Source organism: Perca flavescens, chromosome 9 (assembly GCF_004354835.1).
Source record: "Perca flavescens isolate YP-PL-M2 chromosome 9, PFLA_1.0, whole genome shotgun sequence".
Classification (NCBI taxonomy): domain Eukaryota; kingdom Metazoa; phylum Chordata; class Actinopteri; order Perciformes; family Percidae; genus Perca; species Perca flavescens.
Genome location: NC_041339.1, coordinates 36,422,143 through 36,442,191, shown reverse-complemented (window position 1 = coordinate 36,442,191; position 20,049 = coordinate 36,422,143). Strand labels below are relative to the sequence as shown.

Sequence of the window (20,049 nt, the reverse complement as noted above, 5' to 3'; positions counted from 1 at the left end):
AACCTGCATGTGTATGGAGTTGGTTTAGTTACTGTACAGTTTAGTTCAATCATATTCAACTGTTCAAATGTAGCCTTAGTGATGGAAAGTGAACCATAATATATGTATTTTAAAAAAATACTATTTGGTCTGTCTTTTGAAATCTCTTTAATGTTAGTTTACATACAACTGGTCAGCCTCTTAAGTTCTACTTTCATACAATGGACATAAATTATTAATTTTCAGAGCTATGCATCACTTGTGCCTTGGACACACATTTATGTTTGTTGCCTGTTGCTGGTGCGTTCCAGCCTTAGCCTAATATTCAATTAAATTGTATTTATAATTTCAAATCATAACAAGATTTATCTCAAGACACTTTACAGATAGAGTAAGTCCAGACCACACTATAATTTACAAAGACCCAACAATTCCAGTAATTCCCCCAAGAGCAAGCATTTAGTGCGAGGAAAAACTTCCTTTTAGGGAGAAACCTCGGACAGACCCAGGCTTTTGGTCTGATGGTGTCGGTTGGGGGTGTGATGAACAGTTGCAATAATAGTCACAATAAAGGTAATGGAACTATGACTAGAAATAGTTGTAGTAGTTCATGGCGTAGCAGGGCACTGCAGGACGTAGCATGGCATAGCAGGACAGTAAGTGATTATTGTAAACATGACGCATGGTTATTTTACGGGATAGATCGACCCATATTAGACCTGTACTCACTTCAGGTGTTGCGTGATATCACTGCGCCCAAGTAATGGTGCTTCGCCCCAATATAGTCCCAAGTCAATATCTGCCCAGGAAATCGCCTAATCTTAATCTGCATTGCTATTTGTACTCGTTGTGAATACGCAGGCCACAATACATTACATGTCATTTAGCGGACACTTTTATCCAAAGCGACTTACAATTGCTATATATATATCAGAGGTAACGCACCTCTGGAGCAACTAGGGGTTAAGTGCCTTGCTCAAGGACACATTGGTTGATGTATTGCAGTGGGAATTGAACCCAGGTCTCCCACACCAAAGGCATGTGTCATACCCACTGCGCCATCACCACCCATCAGTAATAAGTATAAATAAGTATAAATTAATACATTTATAAATAAATAACAATAAGTAATTAGTTTTTTTGTTGTTGTTGTTGCACTTTTACTCACGACATGCTATCCGGCAACAAAGGATTCCATTCACTATGCTAAGCAAAACTAGTGGCGCCGCCGCCGCCGGACTGAGACAAATCTAGGGGAGTCGGTGAATAAAGTGATGTTCCTTTAATGTCAACTAAATGTTCCAGTCTCTGTAACAGGATTGTATGGTCAATAGTGTTGAATGAAGCACTAAGATCTAGTAGAACAAGAATGGAGACAAGTCCTTTGTCAGCAGCAGTTAGAAGGTTGTTAGTAATTTTCACCAGTGCCGTCTCTGTGCTATGATGCTTTCTAAATCCTGATTGAAAGTCCTCAAATAAACTATTGCTATGTATAAAGTCACATAACTGATTAGCAACTACCTTCTCAAGGATCTTGGAGAGAAAGGGAAGGTTAGATATAGGTCTATCGTTTGCTAAGACCTCAGGATCGAGGGTGGGTTTTTCAGAAGAGATTTTATCACAGGTACTTTAAATGACTGCGGTACATAACCTGTTAATAAAGACATATTGATCATATCCAGTAGTGAAGTGTTAACCACAGGTAATGCTTCTTTATGTAGCCTCGTTGGGATGGGGTCTAAGAGACAGGTAGATGGCTTAGCTGAAGAGACCTTTAACATTATTTGTTTACTTTCAAGTTTTCGCGAGATTTGTTTTAATTTGCGAGTTTGGGAGTTATACCAAGGTGCTAGTTTCCTTTGCTTCATCATGTTCTTTTTGATAGGAGCAACAGAGTCTAAAGTTGTCTGTAGCGAGGCCATAGCACAAAAATTATTATTTCAAAATTATCAATTTGGGAGGGACTAAAGTTAACATAAGAGTCCTCTGTTGAATTAAGGAACGACACTGAGTTAAATGCTGTTTGAATGTCTTCCTTAAATTTAGCTATAGCACTATCAGATAGGCATCTAGTGTAGAAGCTTTTATCTAATTTCGTATAGTCGGGTAGTAAGAATTTGAAAGTTATTAAAGAATGATCTGATAATAAAGGATTCTGCAGAAATACTATTAAATCTTCAATTTCGATGCCATATGCCAGCACAAGGTCGAGGGTGTGGTTAAAACAGTGCGTGGCCTTATGCACACTCTGACTGAAACCAATTGAATCTAGTATTGAGTTGAAAGCAGTAGTAAGGCTATTGTTGTCAACGTCCACATGGATATTAAAATCACCTACAATAAGTACTTTGTCTGATTTAAGGACTACACATGAGAAAAACAAAAAATTCAGAATACGGACCCATAGCTCGGTAAACAACAACAAATATAATTGGCTGTAATGTTTTCCATGTTGGATGTAGAAGATTAAGAACAAGGCTTTCAAACGATGTATAATTTAGTTTAGGTTTAGGATTAATTAACAGGCTTCAATCAAAGATGGCTGTAACTCCCCCTCCTCGGACAGAGCCTCTAGGAATTTGAGTATTAATATGACTGGGAAGAGTGGATTCATTTAGACTAACATATTCTTCATGGCCCAGCCAGGTTTCAGTAAGACAGAATAGATCAACTTGATTATCTGATGTAAAATCATTTACTAGGACTGCTTTAGAAGACAGATATCGAATATTTAATAGTCCACATCTAATTTTCCTATTATGTTCTATCATTGCAGTGGTAGTTTTAATTCCAATTAGGTTGTTAAGTATAGCCCCTCTTTTGTTCACCTTTGATTTAACCGATCTGAGTCGGGGGACAGACACCGTGGTTATTAGACTATGAGTGGGCGACTGCTCTAACGGAAGCACAGAGAAGCACGTAGCACTGCACCTCTTACTAATCATGGTTTATGACCGAGAATAGACTCAAGATTTCTTGATATGAGCGCGGCTCTCATGAAGTGACAATTTAACTGCCCACTATGATGGCACTATTCTGCCCTACAAAGGCAAAAGACCTTAACTTGCGAGTGAGGAACTGAAAAATGACTTGAATTATAGGTAGGACACAGGAAATCTGGTAGTTAGATGTTTTAGTAATGACATTTATCTACTTGAAAAATCTTGAGCTCAAACTTGACTTTTTGACTTTTGACCTCTATTTTAAAGTTACTGTACTCTGCCTTTGTATTGTCCGCAAAAAGGTGACAGGTCATGCCAAGGTAAGAGGCAGTAACTTCCACATTATGTATATTTGGTTGCTCATCCCCATTCACAAATCATTATAGTAACACCTGTGTGTGTGTGTGTGTGTGTGTGTGTGTGTGTGTGTGTGTGTGTGTGTGTGTGTGTGTGTGTGGTACCAGCTGTATAAAATCTGAGGATCATGGCATATATTTTGATGATTTACAATTACTAATAGCCATCTACTTATTGCTATCCTATACCTTGACTCAATTTTAGCGTTTCAAAACAAAGTCAAAGAGCAGTAACAGGTGTTACGGTGTTCTGCCTTTGTTTTCTCTGGGGCTTTTGGAAGTCACTGTTAAGACAAGCCATTATTTTCTCGAAAAACCACAAAATTGACTCAAGATCCTTTTCCCCATGATAAAGGATGTCTTGAATGACCCAAAAATATCATGATCTCATTTTCGACCAAAAGCTAAGTACTTGTTTTTGCCTTTGCAGGGCAGTACTGCAGGTAAACATTAGCTAAATGTGATAAGTTATGCAAAATAGCAGCAGTTAGGGTTTTAAGCCTATGACATTGATGCCTCCCAGTACATTAGACTAATGCAGGGCTTCTTAAAGTCCGGACCAAGCATCTATACCGAATGGCATGTCTGGACCCATACATTGTGTCATGAATACACCTATAAAGTGTAGTGTTTTCTTATCCCTTCTGGAAAAAGGTACAGCTGGGTACCCTTATTGGTACTAGGGCTTTCCCAAATGATTATTTTTTAAACAATTAATCTAGCGATTATTTTTTCGATCAGTCGACTCATCTACCAATAAATTTTTCGATTAATCTAATGATACATTTTTCAATTAGTGATTATTTTCCCATTGGTCAATTTTTAACAATTTACACAAAACAAATTTCAATAAGGTTCAAATCTCGATTTATTAAAATTGTTTAACACTGCACTGTTCAAGTAAAATGAATTTTTAGTGCAACCTAAAGCCAGATGTAGGCTATCAATCCATCACAAAAATAAAGTCACTTTCAGAAGGAATACATAAACAGAGCAAGTGCAAACAGTAGTAGGTAAAATGATGAATACGCTCTTGTTTAACATCCAAGCTCTTCTCCCTTTAATCTTACAGTAAAAAAGTGCAATTTTAGCAACATATGAAATTAGATGCATCAAATAAATCCAACAATAATACAAATTAACATTTCAAGTCACTTTCAGGAGGAATACACAAGTACAAAAGTTTTTCTCTTTCCTTTCTAAGGGAATTATGAGCCCGAGCCTGATTTTAAACAATTTTTTAATATGTTGGCTGTTATAACTGACGTTATAAAGGACTCGTGAGATATCTGAAACAATCTGGCCTGGTTGCGGAAGACAGCGCTACAGATGGGGGAGACACAGCGCTGTTTACCTCACACTCTAGTCAGTGCAGGAGAGGCCTAGGTGAGCAGAATTTAGTGTTTTGCTGCTGTTATCCTGAATCAAGGCTCATTTTACAAAGTCTACAGACTACCACGTTGTTGTTGGCATTAAGATTTACTGTAAATACTCTTTACTTTACTCTCTTTAGAAGACCGTGTGTGAGCCTTTTTCTCAATGTGTTGTTGAACTTGCGAGAAATTCATACTTGCGCTTAAGCTGGAGGCAGCCATGTTATTTTTAGATTTCTACGTTTGTGTGACGCGTCAATGCAAATTATTTGTGTCGACGCATTTACGTAATCGATGAATCGTCCCAGCCCTAATTGGTACAAAGATTGACCAGGACAACCGAGCACTCAACTTGAATGTGTGTTGTTTCAATGTTATTAGTTAATTAAATATTTTGTTTTTGACAATCATTCCGGACCTCTGTTATTGAGTAAAAATCAGATACAGACCTTTGAGTAATACATTTCAAAACCCCGTTTCATAGGCGTGTTGGTGAGACATTTTTGTATGCGCATGGACTGAAGCAGACCTGGGTAGATTACAAATTGAATGTACCATGAAAATGGACTGTCATATCCCCTGAAATATGTTTAACTGTGCAAGTCTGACCAGGCTATACGATTGAAAAAAGAGGAAGCAACATCTTCTAGAGTTATCCATACAAATATGCTAAACAAAGCAATGAAATGAAAGTGTTAAGCCTATAATCAAACATTTCATACAGTGCTTCTTCACATTATACTAAAACATGGTCAAAGCAGTGCAAAGAAATCAGTTGATGTTTCTTGGAACATTTATTGATACAACAATTTGTTTCAAAATCTAATCTAATCTAAACCGTTTACTGTCTTATCTATTTAAAGTGTGTTTGTACACAAGCACAACCTTGATGCTTTGAAAAACATTCATGCAACTTGGACTTAGGCATCAATTATGTTGTAAAGATATGCCATCAACTGTAATATCCACCAAATGCACTTTTGGAGAAATCAGCTGATTTTCAGGGCAATGAGGAACCACAAACACCCACACATACAGTAAATACCAATGCCTTCCTGGGGCTACACATCTTCATATGGCTTCATACATTATAAACACATCCATTTATGATTATGTCAAGTCAGAGAAAGAAAGATAAGCCTGGATGTGTATGAAGTTGTTTTAGTTACTGTACAGTTTAGTTAAGTCATATTGAAATGTTCAGCCTTTGTGATTAAATTTGAACCAAATGTAATTGCATGTATAGTAATACTATTTGTCCATCATTGTTATTCCAGTTTCCCTCCTGCCATGACTTTTCCTAAATACACTCCTCTTCATCTCCTTCCTCTCCTCCTCTTTCCTCTTCTCCCTCTCCTCTTGCTTTCTCTCCATCTCCCTATTTTCTTTCATTCCACTCTTTCCTCTCCTTTTTTTATCTAGCCACTCCTTCTCTTTCTCCGTTTTTCTCTTCTCCCACTCTATCTTCCAATGTAATTGCCTGTATAGTAATACTAATACAAAAAGACTGTGTACTTAACACTAGAACCACCATAGCCCAGACCGTTTTTAACATTGCGATTAAAAAGGTGGAATTATTCCATCATTGTTATTACTATGTTTCCCTCCTGCCGTGACTTTTCCTAAATACCTATTCTGCTCATTACTTTATTGTCATAATATTAGAAAATGTTTTAGAAAACCAAATTAATGGGTTATTGGTGACCTCCGCCAGGAGCAGCACAGGCTATTGTTGGTCCTTTCCTTATATGTTTGCATGATGACTACAGTGTCATTAGTTTTCCATACAGTATATTATTCTGCAGCTCACTACATCAATGGATGTTTACAATTTACACTCCCTGCCTTGTTAGGATATTGTACACTTGTCTTTCTTTTCTGCTTTCTCTCTGGCCTTTTTGTCATGCTTTTTCTCCAACTGGTTTGTCTGCTCTTTCAGAACTCTTTCATGCTCTGCCTTTAATTGTTGAATCATCTTCCGCTGCTTCTCCTCTTTTGTCTTCTTCATCTCCGTCTTCTCCTCCTCTTTTCTCATTTCCATCTCCTTCCTTTCCTTATCCCTTGTCTCCCACTCTTTCCTCGGTGTTAGTTGTTTTAAGCCCCCAACGTTGTCTTCCAGGCAGCGCTGCGTGGAAGGCACTAGGGTTAGGAAAGGGTTAGTGTTAGGGTTAAGGTTAGGGTTAGGTGCCTTGAAGTCGGCGGTCGCAGCGCTGCCTTGAAGTCGACGGTGGGGGCTTAAAACACCATCAAGATCTTCCCTCTCTTTTCTCTTTTCCATCTCCTTCCTTTCCTTATCCCTTGTCTCCCACATTTTCCTCGGTGTTTGGTATTTTAAGCCCCCAACGTCGTCTTCCTGGCAGCGCTGCATGGAAGGCACTTGGGTTAGGAAAGGGTTAGTGTTAGGGTTAAGGTTAGGATTAGGTGCCTTGAAGTTGGCGGTAGCAGCGCTGCCTTGAAGTCGACGGTGGGGGCCTGATTCTGTTTCCTTTTCCCACTCCTTTTTATCCAGCTTTGTCTTTTCCAAATCTATCTGTAACTTCTCCATCGAACTGGTCCTATCCCTCTTCAAAATCTGCTCCATTTTTGTCCTGTCCCTGTACCTTGCCATCTCCATCTCCTTCATTTCAATAGTATGCCTCTCCCTTTCTCTCTTCAAGTAAATAATATCATGTTGTACCCCTTTTCTCTCTCTTCTCTCTTCCTCAATTTCAGCCTGGAATTTCTCGGTAAGTCTTTTAATTTTTTCTTCATATTCAGCTCGTAGATTCATCTCCAGTTCTTCTTTCTCTTTGCGCATTTGCTCCTCGTTGTCTTTCAGGATGCGTTGTTTCTCCTCTTCGATTGCCCTTTCTGCCTTTTGGAACATTTCATTGGTGTAGTGGCTTCCTCCGTTCTTCTGGACTATGGTTCTGATCTTCTTAAGCAGCTCGGTGACCTGCGAGTGATTCTCCAGATCATTATTAAAGACATGGTACTGACCATTGCACCTGGCCACAAGTTCCTGCAGGTCCCGGCTGCCCTTCAAAAACTCCTCAATAGTGGTGTTTTTAAGAAGGTCACCATGAGTAAAGAGAACCATGCTGTATTTGTCTGCATCCTGGCCAAACATTTCTCTGATCTTCTGCACCGTCTGCTTTTCCTCTTCTGTGACTCTGCCCAGCATGACGACAACCAGGAAGACATGTGGTCCAGGAGAAGAAAAGGAAATGCACTGGCCTATGTCTTCATGTGTTTTATCCTGGGCCCACCTGGTGTCAAAGAGACCTGGGGTGTCAATAACAGCAACCTTTTGTCCATCCACTTCAGCATTGCCCTTAGAGCACTCATCAGTCATAGACGTGGCGCTGAACTTTGATTCAAAGCAGTTGCGCCCAAGAATGGTGTTTCCTGTGGCACTCTTCCCAATTCCAGTCTTCCCCACCATCACAATCCTCAGCTCCTCATCATTTCGTAGAATAGCTTCTGTTTGAAAGGATGAAGAATATAAAATTAGAAGTTACCCTTTAAAGCAACATTAGAGAACTTTTCCTGCTTCGGTCACCCTACAGGTTAGAAGCGGAATTACATTACATTATGCAAGTTTGCCAGATCGGGTAGCGAATCTGTAGTTCGAATGAACTGGACAATGTAATGTAATGGACAATTCCGCTTACAACCAGTAGGGCAGGGGTCATCAACTACATTTTTTCAAGGGCCAGAATTTTTCTAAGCAGACACTCTGGGGGCTGGACTTTGAAATAAAATTAATTTATACCTAATACGCCTATTCTTGTTCGAAATTTTCACTTTCTTACTGAATTAATGTTTTTTTTACATGTATTAGTGTGAGCAAACTCCTAAAAAACATGGAAACTCCATAATGATAACTGGCTCTTTAACTAGAAATGATCTCAGAATAGGAGGCAGTTCACTGAGGAGTGATGGTTAAAGTCTGTGATTATGGAAACATTATTGTAGTATGCAGCATCCTGATTGGTGGAAAATGCTTGCAGAATGAAATGGCTGTTGTCAGGTAAACATGTCACTTGATGTGGAAAAGCCAAAAGCCCAGCTTCAATGATGAATGACTGATAAGGAGGCTATGCACTCGTCATATATGCCTCATTTGCAATTAAAGATGCTGTTGCAAAATAATACAACCAGCATCTTCATCATCAAGAATGAAGAACTCGAACATAACGATTGCATCTTTCACATGCATATTAACTAGCCACTTATAATACCTCCATAGCTTTACCGCTCCAGTGGAGAGTTTGGTTTGTTCAGCCAGCAGTGAGATTCACAAGAATTTGCCCAAATTTCCAGATTCCCGGCAAACTAAGATAAACAGTTAGACTACAAACCTACAGCTTTTGTTTTAGCTTGTTTGTAAAAATTCGCTATTTGCAGAGTAGAGCTGTGTTTGCCTAAAACAGCGCGGTGGACAAGAGTGGACAGAGCAGATTGAAATATCGCTTTCTACATGTTTATGCCGGTCTACACAGGTGAGTGCATTGATAGATATTTACTTTTTACTTTTTAAGAGACTAGCGTGAGTTCATCTGCCCCAGCGGACGTTGGTAATCCTCTTTGTATGTTCCCAGTGAGGTGCTGCGGGTTTGAACACACACACACACACATCTCGGCTCAGCTGTGTGTGTGGAGCTCGGGCATCGCTGTACAGAATCCCGGCATGTGAATAGAGATGCAAATACAGAGGGCTGGGTTTTTAGTCTAAATGCTTGAAATGATAAATAACAGAACGCAGTTTTTCCTCTTTACATTTTGTGAATTCATGATTATTCTGCGGGCCAGACTAAAAGCTTTGGCGGGCCAGATGTGGCCCGCGGGCCGCCAGTTGACGTTCACTGCTGTAGGGGGTCCGAAGCGGAAAAAGTTCTCTAGTGTTACTTTAAGCATTTGTAAGTTTTCACAAATAGATGGGACACTTTTTCCCCCCAAAATACAGACCTCATAGGTCACACAGCAGTTACGATACCTTGTTTTGGTTGGGCAGGGCCCTGTATTGGCTGTAGTATATATATTGTATCTATGTACAGTACAGGCCAAAAGTTTGGACCCACCTTCTCATTCAATGTGTTTCCTTTTTATTTTCATGACTATTTACATTGTAGATTCTCACTGAAAGCATCAAAACTATGAATGAACACATATGGAATTATGTACTTAACAAAAAAGTGTGAAATAACTGAAAACATGTCATATTTTAGATTCCTCAAAGTATTCAATTCAATTCAATTCAATTTTATTTATAGTATCAAATCATAACAAGAGTTATCTCGAGACACTTTACAGATAGAGTAGGTCTAGACCACACTCTATAGTCACCCTTTGCTTTTTTTGATAACTCTGCAAACCCTTGGTGTTCTCTCAATGAGCTTCATGAGGTAGTCACCTGAAATGGTTTTACCTTCACAGGTGTGCTTTGTCAGGGTTAATTAGTGGATTTTTTCCCTTATTAATAAAAAAGCAAAGGGTGGCTACTTTGAAGAATCTAAAATATAAGACATGTTTTCAGTTATTTCACACTTTTTTGTTAAGTACATAATTCCATATGTGTTCATTCATAGTTTTGATGCCTTCAGTGAGAATCTACAATGTAAATAGTCATGAAAATAAAAAGGAAACGCATTGAATGAGAAGGTGTGTCCAAACTTTTGGCCTGTACTGTACATGTAGATATGACGGGAGCAAAGCAGGAAGGGATTTAGACCCAGAAAGTCCACTAAGGATGGGCAGGAGTGGACATGGATTAGTCAAACAAACGCAGGGGACCATTGTTCATGTCCCGTTTGGAGATCACAGTAAACAGGAAGTTTTTTCAAACTTAAGTTTAACGTTAGTAATCTTCAGGAAGTCGAGTAACTTTTTAACCCCCAACTAAATATTTTAATTTTTTAAAGATTATTTTTGGGCGTATTTAGCTCTTTATTCAACAATACAGCTGAAGACATGAAAGGGGAGAGAGGGGGGAATGACATGCAGCAAAGGGCCACAGGTCGGAGTCGAACCCAGGCCCACTGCGTCGAGGAGTAAACCTTTATATATGGCCGCCCGCTCTACCAACTGAGCTACCCAGGCGCCCAAACTAAATATTTTTCGAAACATAACTAGGTGATTTTGTTGCCTAAACCGAACCAAACTGCGAACGTTTTAAAAACCTTAACGACATGTTTAAAACCACCACTGTTACGATTTCTGGTTTAGATATGAGGACAGAAAACACACTTTAGGAGGACTTTCAATTACGTAAAAGTGTCGACACATAATTTGCGTTGATGCGTCACACGCGTAGAAATCAAAAAATTACATGGCTGCCTCTAGCAACAGCGCAAGTATGGATTCCTCGCAAGTTCAACAACACATTGAGAAAAAGGCTCACACACGGTCTTCTAAAGTGTGGGAGTATTTTACCCTTAATGCCAACAACAACGTGGTAGTCTGTAGACTTTGTAAAATCAGCCTTGATTCAGGATAACAGCAGCAAAACACTAAGTTCTGCTCACCTAGGCCTCTCCCGCACTGACTTGAGTGTGAAGTAAACGGTGCTGTGTTTCCCCCATCTGTAGCGCTGTCTACAATTGAGCTGATAATTGAGCAACCAGGCCGGATTGGTTTTAGATAGATAGTTTTTGTATTTGTGCATTCCTCCTGAAAGTGACTTGAAATGTTAATTTGTTTTATTGTTGGATTTATTTGATGCATCGGATTTCATATGTTGCTAAAAATGCACTTTTTTGTGAGATTAAAGGGAGAAGTGCTTGGATGTTGGTTGATAGTGTTGGGCTTTTTCAACACAATTTTTTTCAGTTGGAAAGAAATGCCAAACAATAATTAGATGAAAACAATAATACAAATAATAAAACAAGTTAGAAATCATTTGCCAGTTTTTATTTTTCTGTAAGTAATTTGGAAAAATATGCCATTGATTCTTCAGCCTTCTTCAGCAAAGGAGTTCAAGATCTGAGGGGTACAGACTGTAAACCAGGTCCCTTTTAGTCCTGATGATCTGAGGCTGCACTCTTGCTCATCGGTGAGCATCAAATTAATCCATGAAGTGCTTTAAAGCTAATTAAAGCTGCGAGCAGCGATGGACGGGCCCTCGCGCCTCTGCGCATGTCGGGGTTACCGGCAGACGCCGCCACTTGCGACCGTGCATTTGCGCGGCACTCAGACGCGGCAAATTGTCAACAATGAAAAGGGAACTCCCTGCCGAGTTCAACGTTACCTCACACAAGACTCTACGTCATATGGTTCATTAACTGTGAAAGGGGGGCGTGGCCAAACCTTTACCAATAAAAAAAGAAGTCTCAGCTGAGTTAATTGATAGCTCACATAAGACTCTACCTTAAACGGGTCAACATTTATGAAAGGGAGCGTGGCTTAAACATAGGGGGCGGGCCAAACCATCACCAATCAAGAAGGAAGTCTCTGCTGAGTTCAATGATACCTCACACAAGACTTTACCTTAAACGGTTCAAATGTTATCAAAGGGGGCGTGGCCTGAGTAAGTGGGCGTGGTCATATTATAGGCAGCGGCTCAGTATGACATGTAGACCAGATTGTGAGTTTCATGTAAATCGGATGATGTCTGTCATATAAGGCAGATTTCCTGTTGCCAGCGGGGGGGCGCTATGACCAAAAGTAAATTTTGGCCTGTAGATGTCCTCAGGCCTGGACCCTTGTCAATCGTGAGAAATTTCGGGAAGATACGACAACGTACACTCAAGTTACAACAATTTCTTTGTTCATCGCTAAACACTCAAAATGGCCGCCACGCCACGCCCACACCGTCTGACGAAAAGTTTTTCTTTTAATAACTTTTCATCGTTAAGGTGTTGGGATGGTACAGACCAAGTTTGAAGTCCATCGGATGAAATCTGTAGGAGTTTGTTAAAGTATAGCACCTTGACTTTTAGGCCTACTTCCTGTTGCCACTAGGGGGCGCTATGACTTTAGGTAAATATCGGCCTTTATTTGTCCTCAGGGTTGGACTCTTATGAATCCTGAAAAGTTTCGAGCCAGTTGGACAACGTACACTTGAGTTACACCCACTTCCTGTTTCGGCGGCGAAACAAACAAAATGGCTGCCCCGCCACGGCCACGCCCTATGACGAAAAAGTTTTTCTTTTAACAACTTTTCATCTTTAACATCTTAAGATGGCACAGACCGAGTTTGAAGTTGATCGGATGAAATCTCTAGGAGGAGTTCGTTAAAGTACGACATGTGGAAATGGCCAAAATCGCATTTTGAACTTTCAATTCAAAATGGCGGACTTCCTGTTGGGTTTAGGGTGTGGCTCTAATACACGTTTTTGTACATCTTGACATGTTACATATGTGTACCAAGTTTTGTGAGTCTACGTTAAACGCACTGCAGGGGCTCAATTTTTTTAACTTTCTAGGGGGCGCTAGCGAGCCATTTCTGTGCGCCTATTCCCGAAACCCTTAAAATACGTAAATTTTCACCAGACTTGATGCGACCGCCAAATTTGGTGAGTTTTTGAATATGTTAAGCCCCTCAAAAAGCCAATTCATTTGACGGGAAAAAGAATAGAAAGAAACAATAATTCCTTCAGTTTCAATAGGGCCTTCGCCGCTGTCGGCGCTCGGGCCCTAATTAGGTTTATTGACCATGAATTCCAAACACAAGTTTAAAACTAGCAGTGATAAGTTGGAATGAAGTTTGCTTAGAAGATGTATACTATATGCTTTACAAAACAGGCAAAACAGACCGGGACTTGTGTTTTCAATTTTGGCCCGTGAAGGCAACACAAGGGTTAAATGTATTCCGACCACTGTAATGAAACACTGAAAAATAGTTTAGTTATTGTTTGGGTTAATAATTTAGGCTAGCATATGTGTTCGTGGCACCTGCAATATCTTTGTTTACACTGAAGGTTTAGCTAATCTTGACACCTCCAGTTTAAATATACCTTCAGGAAGACCGGCATTTTAGAAATTGGGATGGCACTACATAACTATATCGTGGTTAAATTGTACTGGTTAATCCCAATTCTTCTTGATCGAGATTTCATTAATGCTTCTGCGTAAGAACCTATATGTATCTGAGCTGTTCTTTCCAATAACAAAAACCTACTGAACGCAACTTTAAGTCAAAGAACAATATTATAATAATAATAATAATAATACATGTATACAATCACAACAATTTTATCAATAGTAAAATAGAATATAAATATGAATATATCACTGTCATGACTTACCACAGTTGAAATTCTTTGCCATGTTCGGGTTTAAGAGTAGAGTTGATACTGCAGCTGAAGTAAATGTCTTTCTTGTGCTGCACCTCTTTATATGGCTTCATGCATAAAACACACACATCCATTTATGATTCCACTATCAAGTTAGTGAAAGAAAGATAAACCTTGATGTGTAAGAAGTTGGTTCAGTTACTGTACAGTGTAGTTAACCCTTTAGATTTAACCTTAGACATGAAAAATACAGGCTTTTTTCGTTTCTGTTTTATAGTGGTTTTGTTTTTTGTTATATTAAATGAAAATCAAAGCATATTTTAAATGTCTCTTGTCCCTTTTTGACAATGAACAGGCAAAAACGCCATGTATTTAAATTTTAGTTTAGATTTTAGTTTTTTAATACCCGTTTATGAAAATCGAATGACCAACAGATACAATGACCTACTACATTTACCTGACAGAGAATCTGAAAAAGATTCAGATTTTACTCACAAAATATCACAATTAAAATATGATGCATTATTTTTCATTAAACTATCCAGCATCAAGGACATTGCACTGATATAATAAATAATATCTCATGGTTAAGTGTAGACCTTTCTATCTGCCCAGAGAGTTTACATAAACTGTAATAACAGCTGTTTACATACCTCCTGATGCTAACGCTAAGATTGCCATGAAAGAACTGCATTCTGCTATTAGTAAACCACAAACTCTGGACCCCGAGGCAGCCTACATTGACACGGGTGACTTAAACCACTCAAATGTAAAGACTGTACTGCTTCAATTACATCAAAATGTATCATGCCCCACTAGAGGAGAAAAGATTTTAGACCAAGTCTACACTAATGTAGCTGATGGAAACAAAGCTGCTCCCCTCCCCCATCTAGGCCACTCAGATCACCTCTCTTTAGCCGCTTTCCGAACCGAGGGATTTTTGCAGTTCCTAGAACAGACAGACCAACAACGGGACAGTTTTAGCAATTTTTGCTATCTTATTCATCACTAAATTCACTTCTGACGACGTTTTAGGCAGGTTTTAGGTTTAGATTTCGAATATAGGCAGTCTAGCAAAAACTGATGCCGAATTGACAATTTGCTTCAAAGTTTTCGGAGTTGAGAAGCTCCATGAAATGATGCAACAGCCAGCTAGCGCCTGCCCGGGCGTTAGATTGTGGCTCGGCCAGTCATGCTCAAGAGACCCCGCTGTAAACCGGAGGTCTCTCAGACTGCTCTCGTAAATAAGAGGCTTTTATTTCGCCGTTGACGGTTTGTTTGTTTAAATATCACAACACATTTCCATCATGACATTAATGGGACCCTGTGGTTAACTGTCTTTTCGGAGTTAAACTCCACAAGCGTTCCCTGCAGGCTTGACAACCTCGCTGGCCGGCCATCACACACATGCACAGACTCCTATAGTCCCTATGGCAACTTGGCCAGTGCGAATGCAAATGGAAAAAACGATTTTTGGGGGAGAGTAGTTAGTAGATCTGCTTAGAAGTGGACTTTTCCTATAACTACGTTCCTGTAACTACTTGGTCGGAAAGCGGCTTTTGTTATGGTCCTCAGATCCTGGTGAAATTCTACAGCTGCACAATCCAGAGTAGGGCCCTATGATTTCCACGATGCGGAAAACACGGACGGAATAGCGGAATCTACACATGAAAATGGAATTCTGTTATGCACGCAGAATCGCACGGAATTTGCATATATTTTGTTGACATTAAATAAACGATTTTTTTTTTTACTTTTCATTTTTCAGTTTAAAACAACAAGCGTAGAAAGGTTTCAACAACAAGCAGAGACAGGTCTCTACCTAAACCGTGGCCAAATGGCACCACCTGTTACCTAGTAACCATACACCATCACGTTCACGTTGAGTTTGTTGCGAGGGAAAAAATGTCGAAGTGAGTGGCAAAATGTTTTTGAAACTCTGAATTAACTGCTAAATACCGGGCTGAACAATACCCCAACGACTACTATGAGTCTGGACAACGACTGTTTTGTAAGTTTTGTCAACATACTGTTGACTGGACCCGCAAAGACACACATAACGACCATTTGAAATCAAAAGTTCATCTCAAGAACAAAGCTAAATTTACAGCGGGAAAATCCCTCCAGGTTACCATTGAGGCAATGACTAAATCAATAGATGCAAGGCGTGAGTTTGTGGCAGAGCCACCAAGAGATCCGTGGAGAGAAAATCTTCGTAGTTGTCGACGAAGAACTCTAGCTCTGCATCCCGGTGACAATTAACCTACTAAGCCCCCCGGAGAATTTGCACTACCCTACCCCACCCATACTGTTCTATTTATCTATCTATTTACAAATGTATATACTGTAATTGCACCTATACATAGTCATACTCTACTGCTCTTCATACTATTCATCCTGCACATACACTTATTCTTACTACTCTTATAATGTTACCACACTGCACATAGCTGTACATACTGTACATATCTGTCGTATCACCTGTCTATATTTTGTATATCACATTGCACTTTTCAAACTCAGAAGGCAAAGGTTGGACAAGGTAGAGGCGTTCAGGAGTGGAGATAAAAACAGACTTAAAGTAGCAAAGTACAAGTTTAGCAAGGCGGTGAAAGAGTCTAAACAACGGTACTCTGAGAAACTAAAAAAACAGTTCTCAGCAAACAACTCTGCTTCTGTCTGGAGAGGGCTTAAACAGTGGTGGAGTGGGAGACTTTAGGCTTGAAGCCTAAAGTCTCCCACTCCACCAACGGCCGACGCCTAGCCAAGCCAGCACTTCGCTGACCAGCTGTCTCCAGTGTTCACAGACATTTTCAACACCTCACTGGAGACATGCCACGTGCCAGCCTGCTTCAAGTCCTCAACAATCATCCCTGTTCCCAAGAAGCTAAGGACCACAGGACTTAATGACTTCAGACCCGTCGCCCTGACCTCTGTGGTTATGAAGTCCTTTGAGCGCCTTGTGCTTTCTCACCTCAAAGCCATCACCGACCCCCTCCTGGACCCCCTGCAGTTTGCCAATAGGTCTGTAGATGATGCAGTCAACATGGCCCTACACTACATCCTCCGGCACCTGGACTCCACAGGACACTACGCCAGGATCCTGTTTGTGGACTTCAGCTCTGCCTTCAACACCATCATCCCGGCTCTGCTCCAGGAGGAACTCTCCCTGCTCAACGCTCTAAAGACAGTGGAGATGGTTGTGGACTTTAGGAAGAATTCAGCCCCACCTGCCCCCATCACACTCAGTGACTCCACAATTAACATTGTGGAGTCTTTCCGCTTCCTGGGAACTACAATCTTCCAGGACCTCAAGTGGGAGCTGAACATCAGCTCCCTCATCAAGAAAGCACAACAGAGGATGTACTTCCTGTGGCAGCTGAAGAAATTCAACCTGCCAAAGACAATGATGGTGCACTTCTACACAGCCATCATTGAGTCCATCCTCCCATCCTCCATCACCATCTGGTACGCTGCTGCCACTGCCAAGGACAAGGGCAGACTGCAGGGTGTCATTCGGTCAGCTGAGAAGGTGATTGGCTGCAATCTCCCGCCGCTCCAGGACCTTTACGCCACCAGGACTCTGAAGCGTGCTGGAAAGATTGTGGCCGATCCCTCTCACCCCGGAGACAAACTCTTTGAGCCACTCCCCTCTGGCAGGAGGCTGAGGTCCATCAGGACCAAAACCTCACGTCGCAAGGACAGCTTTTTCCCCTCCGCCACTAGCCTTATTAACAAGGCCCGGAAACCACCCTGACTCTCTCCACACCCACCTCTGGCTCTATGTGCCACTGTACTTAATCTGCTCTTTTTATCTTAATTGTTAGATAATACTATTATTTTATTACATCCTCTGTGTGTATATATACACATATTTATATATTTATACTTAAATTCTCTGTTCCAACCTGTACGTTTAACTTATTTTAGATAATGTGTGAAATGCACCTACGACACCAAAACAAATTCCTTGTATGTGTAAAAAATGTACTTGGCAATAAAGCTTTTCTGATTCTGATTCTGATTAATAGTGTTTTACCTAACCTGGAGTTATGCTTTATTATTACTGTTAACAATAAAACAACGATTAACTACAAAATGTCCTCCCACAGATATGGTCATTGCTTTATGCAATTTGATACTTCGTTTCCAGTAAGGTAATAGAAGATTATTGCTTTAAGTTAATCTTTCACGTTCATTTTCAGATACAAATTAAAGGTCACAGACAGTATTCATGACAGTCATAACAAACAACATAGACAACAAGGTTGTGGGCTATATTGCGCCACACAACGTTATCTGTAAATTCAAAGAAATGACATTTTAATGGTGATTATATCAGCTGCTGTAACTTTAAGCCCAGTTCAGACCAAAGATTTGTGACAAGAAGAAACAATTTTAGAACGTTGTAAACTGGTCAACATGTCAGCATTTTAGAGTGAGCTTAATGAGCGCCCTTGTGCATCGTATGTGGTTGAGTGAGCTTAAGAGTCATTTAAAGGTCCAGTGTGTAATGTGTTTGGTTGTTCATTATCAAAATCTGTGTTTCCTGTTCACAAAACCTTTTTCATGAATCTTTACCACCACCGTCTAAAATTTCCTTAGGGATGAATAAAGTATCTATATATCCATCATCTATCCATCAATTCCAAGTATTCCTTTTGGCTTGAAATGTATCATTTGCATTTGCATTAACTGTGGTAGACGCTCCATATTCATGCACCGTTTTGAAATACGTTAGCCTGTAAGGGACATACTGTACAGGACATACTGCTCCACCTTTTGCGTTTTCGCTATCACATGATAAACTCACAGATGCTGCTGGTGCTGCTGGTGCTGCTAAAGGGTATCGTAGCTTCCTGGCCCCCGGCACGTTTGAAGAAGGAAACATGGAGGACCACACATATTCAGTATCCAAATTTCAGGAACAGGAGTCTCCTTCTTCGCCCAGAAAAAGAAAAAGGATATTGAAAAGAGCAAGAGACCGGCTTTTTGAAGCGTGAAGTAGCTACCGTAGCTGTAATACCTACTTTGAACTGTGTGGTGCGAGAGAGTTGATTACGATATATGATCTCAACACTAGATGGGAGAAATTCCTACACATTGGACCGTTAAGAGAGGGAGCTGCGTTAAAACAAACTGATAATCAAAGAAATAAACGTTTGCAGTTATATCACTATCAAAAAATGTAACAGTAGCAAGTATCCTACTACTGCTGTCCTGCCTGAAAAGTTACAAGTTAGAACGGAAGAACAGACACTCGTTGCTATGCAGATAATATACCACCTCGTGCATTGGTATAAACTGGCAGGTTTCAGACTGTTGCAGACTGGTGTATTTCAACTCTACTCATCGCAAGTCTTTGGTCTGAACTGGGCTTTACAGTCTAGGCCAGAGAAAATGCTTTGACAAATGAGATTAATCAAGATCAAAACTGAAAAGCTGAAGAAATTCTTAAATTTAAAACATGTTCACCTGCAACATGCCACTGACCTGAATAAAGGAACAATGATTATGCCAAAGCAGGAGAGCACATCAACATCACAATCCTGGGTCTACTATCATACATCAAGATAATGCTAACAATAAAACAATACACCTTCCAAAGATGTTGCAAGTTCCAGTTAGGCCACTTAATCACAGACCGTTTCCGCACTACAGTGTCTTTACAGTCATAACGGGCAACGACATAAACATACTAATTAGGTTTATTGACCATGAATTCCAAACACAAGTTTAAAACTAGCAGTGATAAGTTGGAATGAAGTTTGCTTAGAAGATGTATACTATATGCTTTACAAAACAGGCAAAACAGACCGGGACTTGTGTTTTCAATTTTGGCCCGTGAAGGCAACACAAGGGTTAAATGTATTCCGACCACTGTAATGAAACACTGAAAAATAGTTTAGTTATTGTTTGGGTTAATAATTTAGGCTAGCATATGTGTTCGTGGCACCTGCAATATCTTTGTTTACACTGAAGGTTTAGCTAATCTTGACACCTCCAGTTTAAATATACCTTCAGGAAGACCGGCATTTTAGAAATTGGGATGGCACTACATAACTATATCGTGGTTAAATTGTACTGGTTAATCCCAATTCTTCTTGATCGAGATTTCATTAATGCTTCTGCGTAAGAACCTATATGTATCTGAGCTGTTCTTTCCAATAACAAAAACCTACTG

At 40.1% G+C, this 20,049-nt stretch overlaps 1 protein-coding gene across 1 annotated transcript; it reads right to left on the bottom strand.

The window, feature by feature from the left end:
* Positions 1–6,499: 6,499 nt before the first annotated feature.
* LOC114560992 (GTPase IMAP family member 4-like) lies at positions 6,500–13,911 on the bottom strand. Its single transcript, XM_028586624.1, has 3 exons — positions 13,878–13,911; positions 6,995–8,112; positions 6,500–6,775 (listed from the first exon to the last, which is right to left on the bottom strand). The coding sequence occupies exons 1-3, from the start codon at positions 13,897–13,899 to the stop codon at positions 6,500–6,502; spliced, it is 1,416 nt and encodes a 471-aa protein (XP_028442425.1). The 5' UTR covers positions 13,900–13,911.
* Positions 13,912–20,049: the final 6,138 nt, after the last annotated feature.

Coding starts and splice junctions, on each gene's coding strand:
- LOC114560992 (XM_028586624.1), bottom strand. CDS start 13,899: ATGGCAAAGAATTTCAACTGTG. Junction 8,113..13,877: donor GGCAAAGAATTTCAACTGTG/GTAAGTCATGAC, acceptor CCTTTCAAACAG/AAGCTATTCTACGAAATGAT. Junction 6,776..6,994: donor AGCGCTGCCAGGAAGACGAC/GTTGGGGGCTTA, acceptor CCTTCCACGCAG/CGCTGCCTGGAAGACAACGT.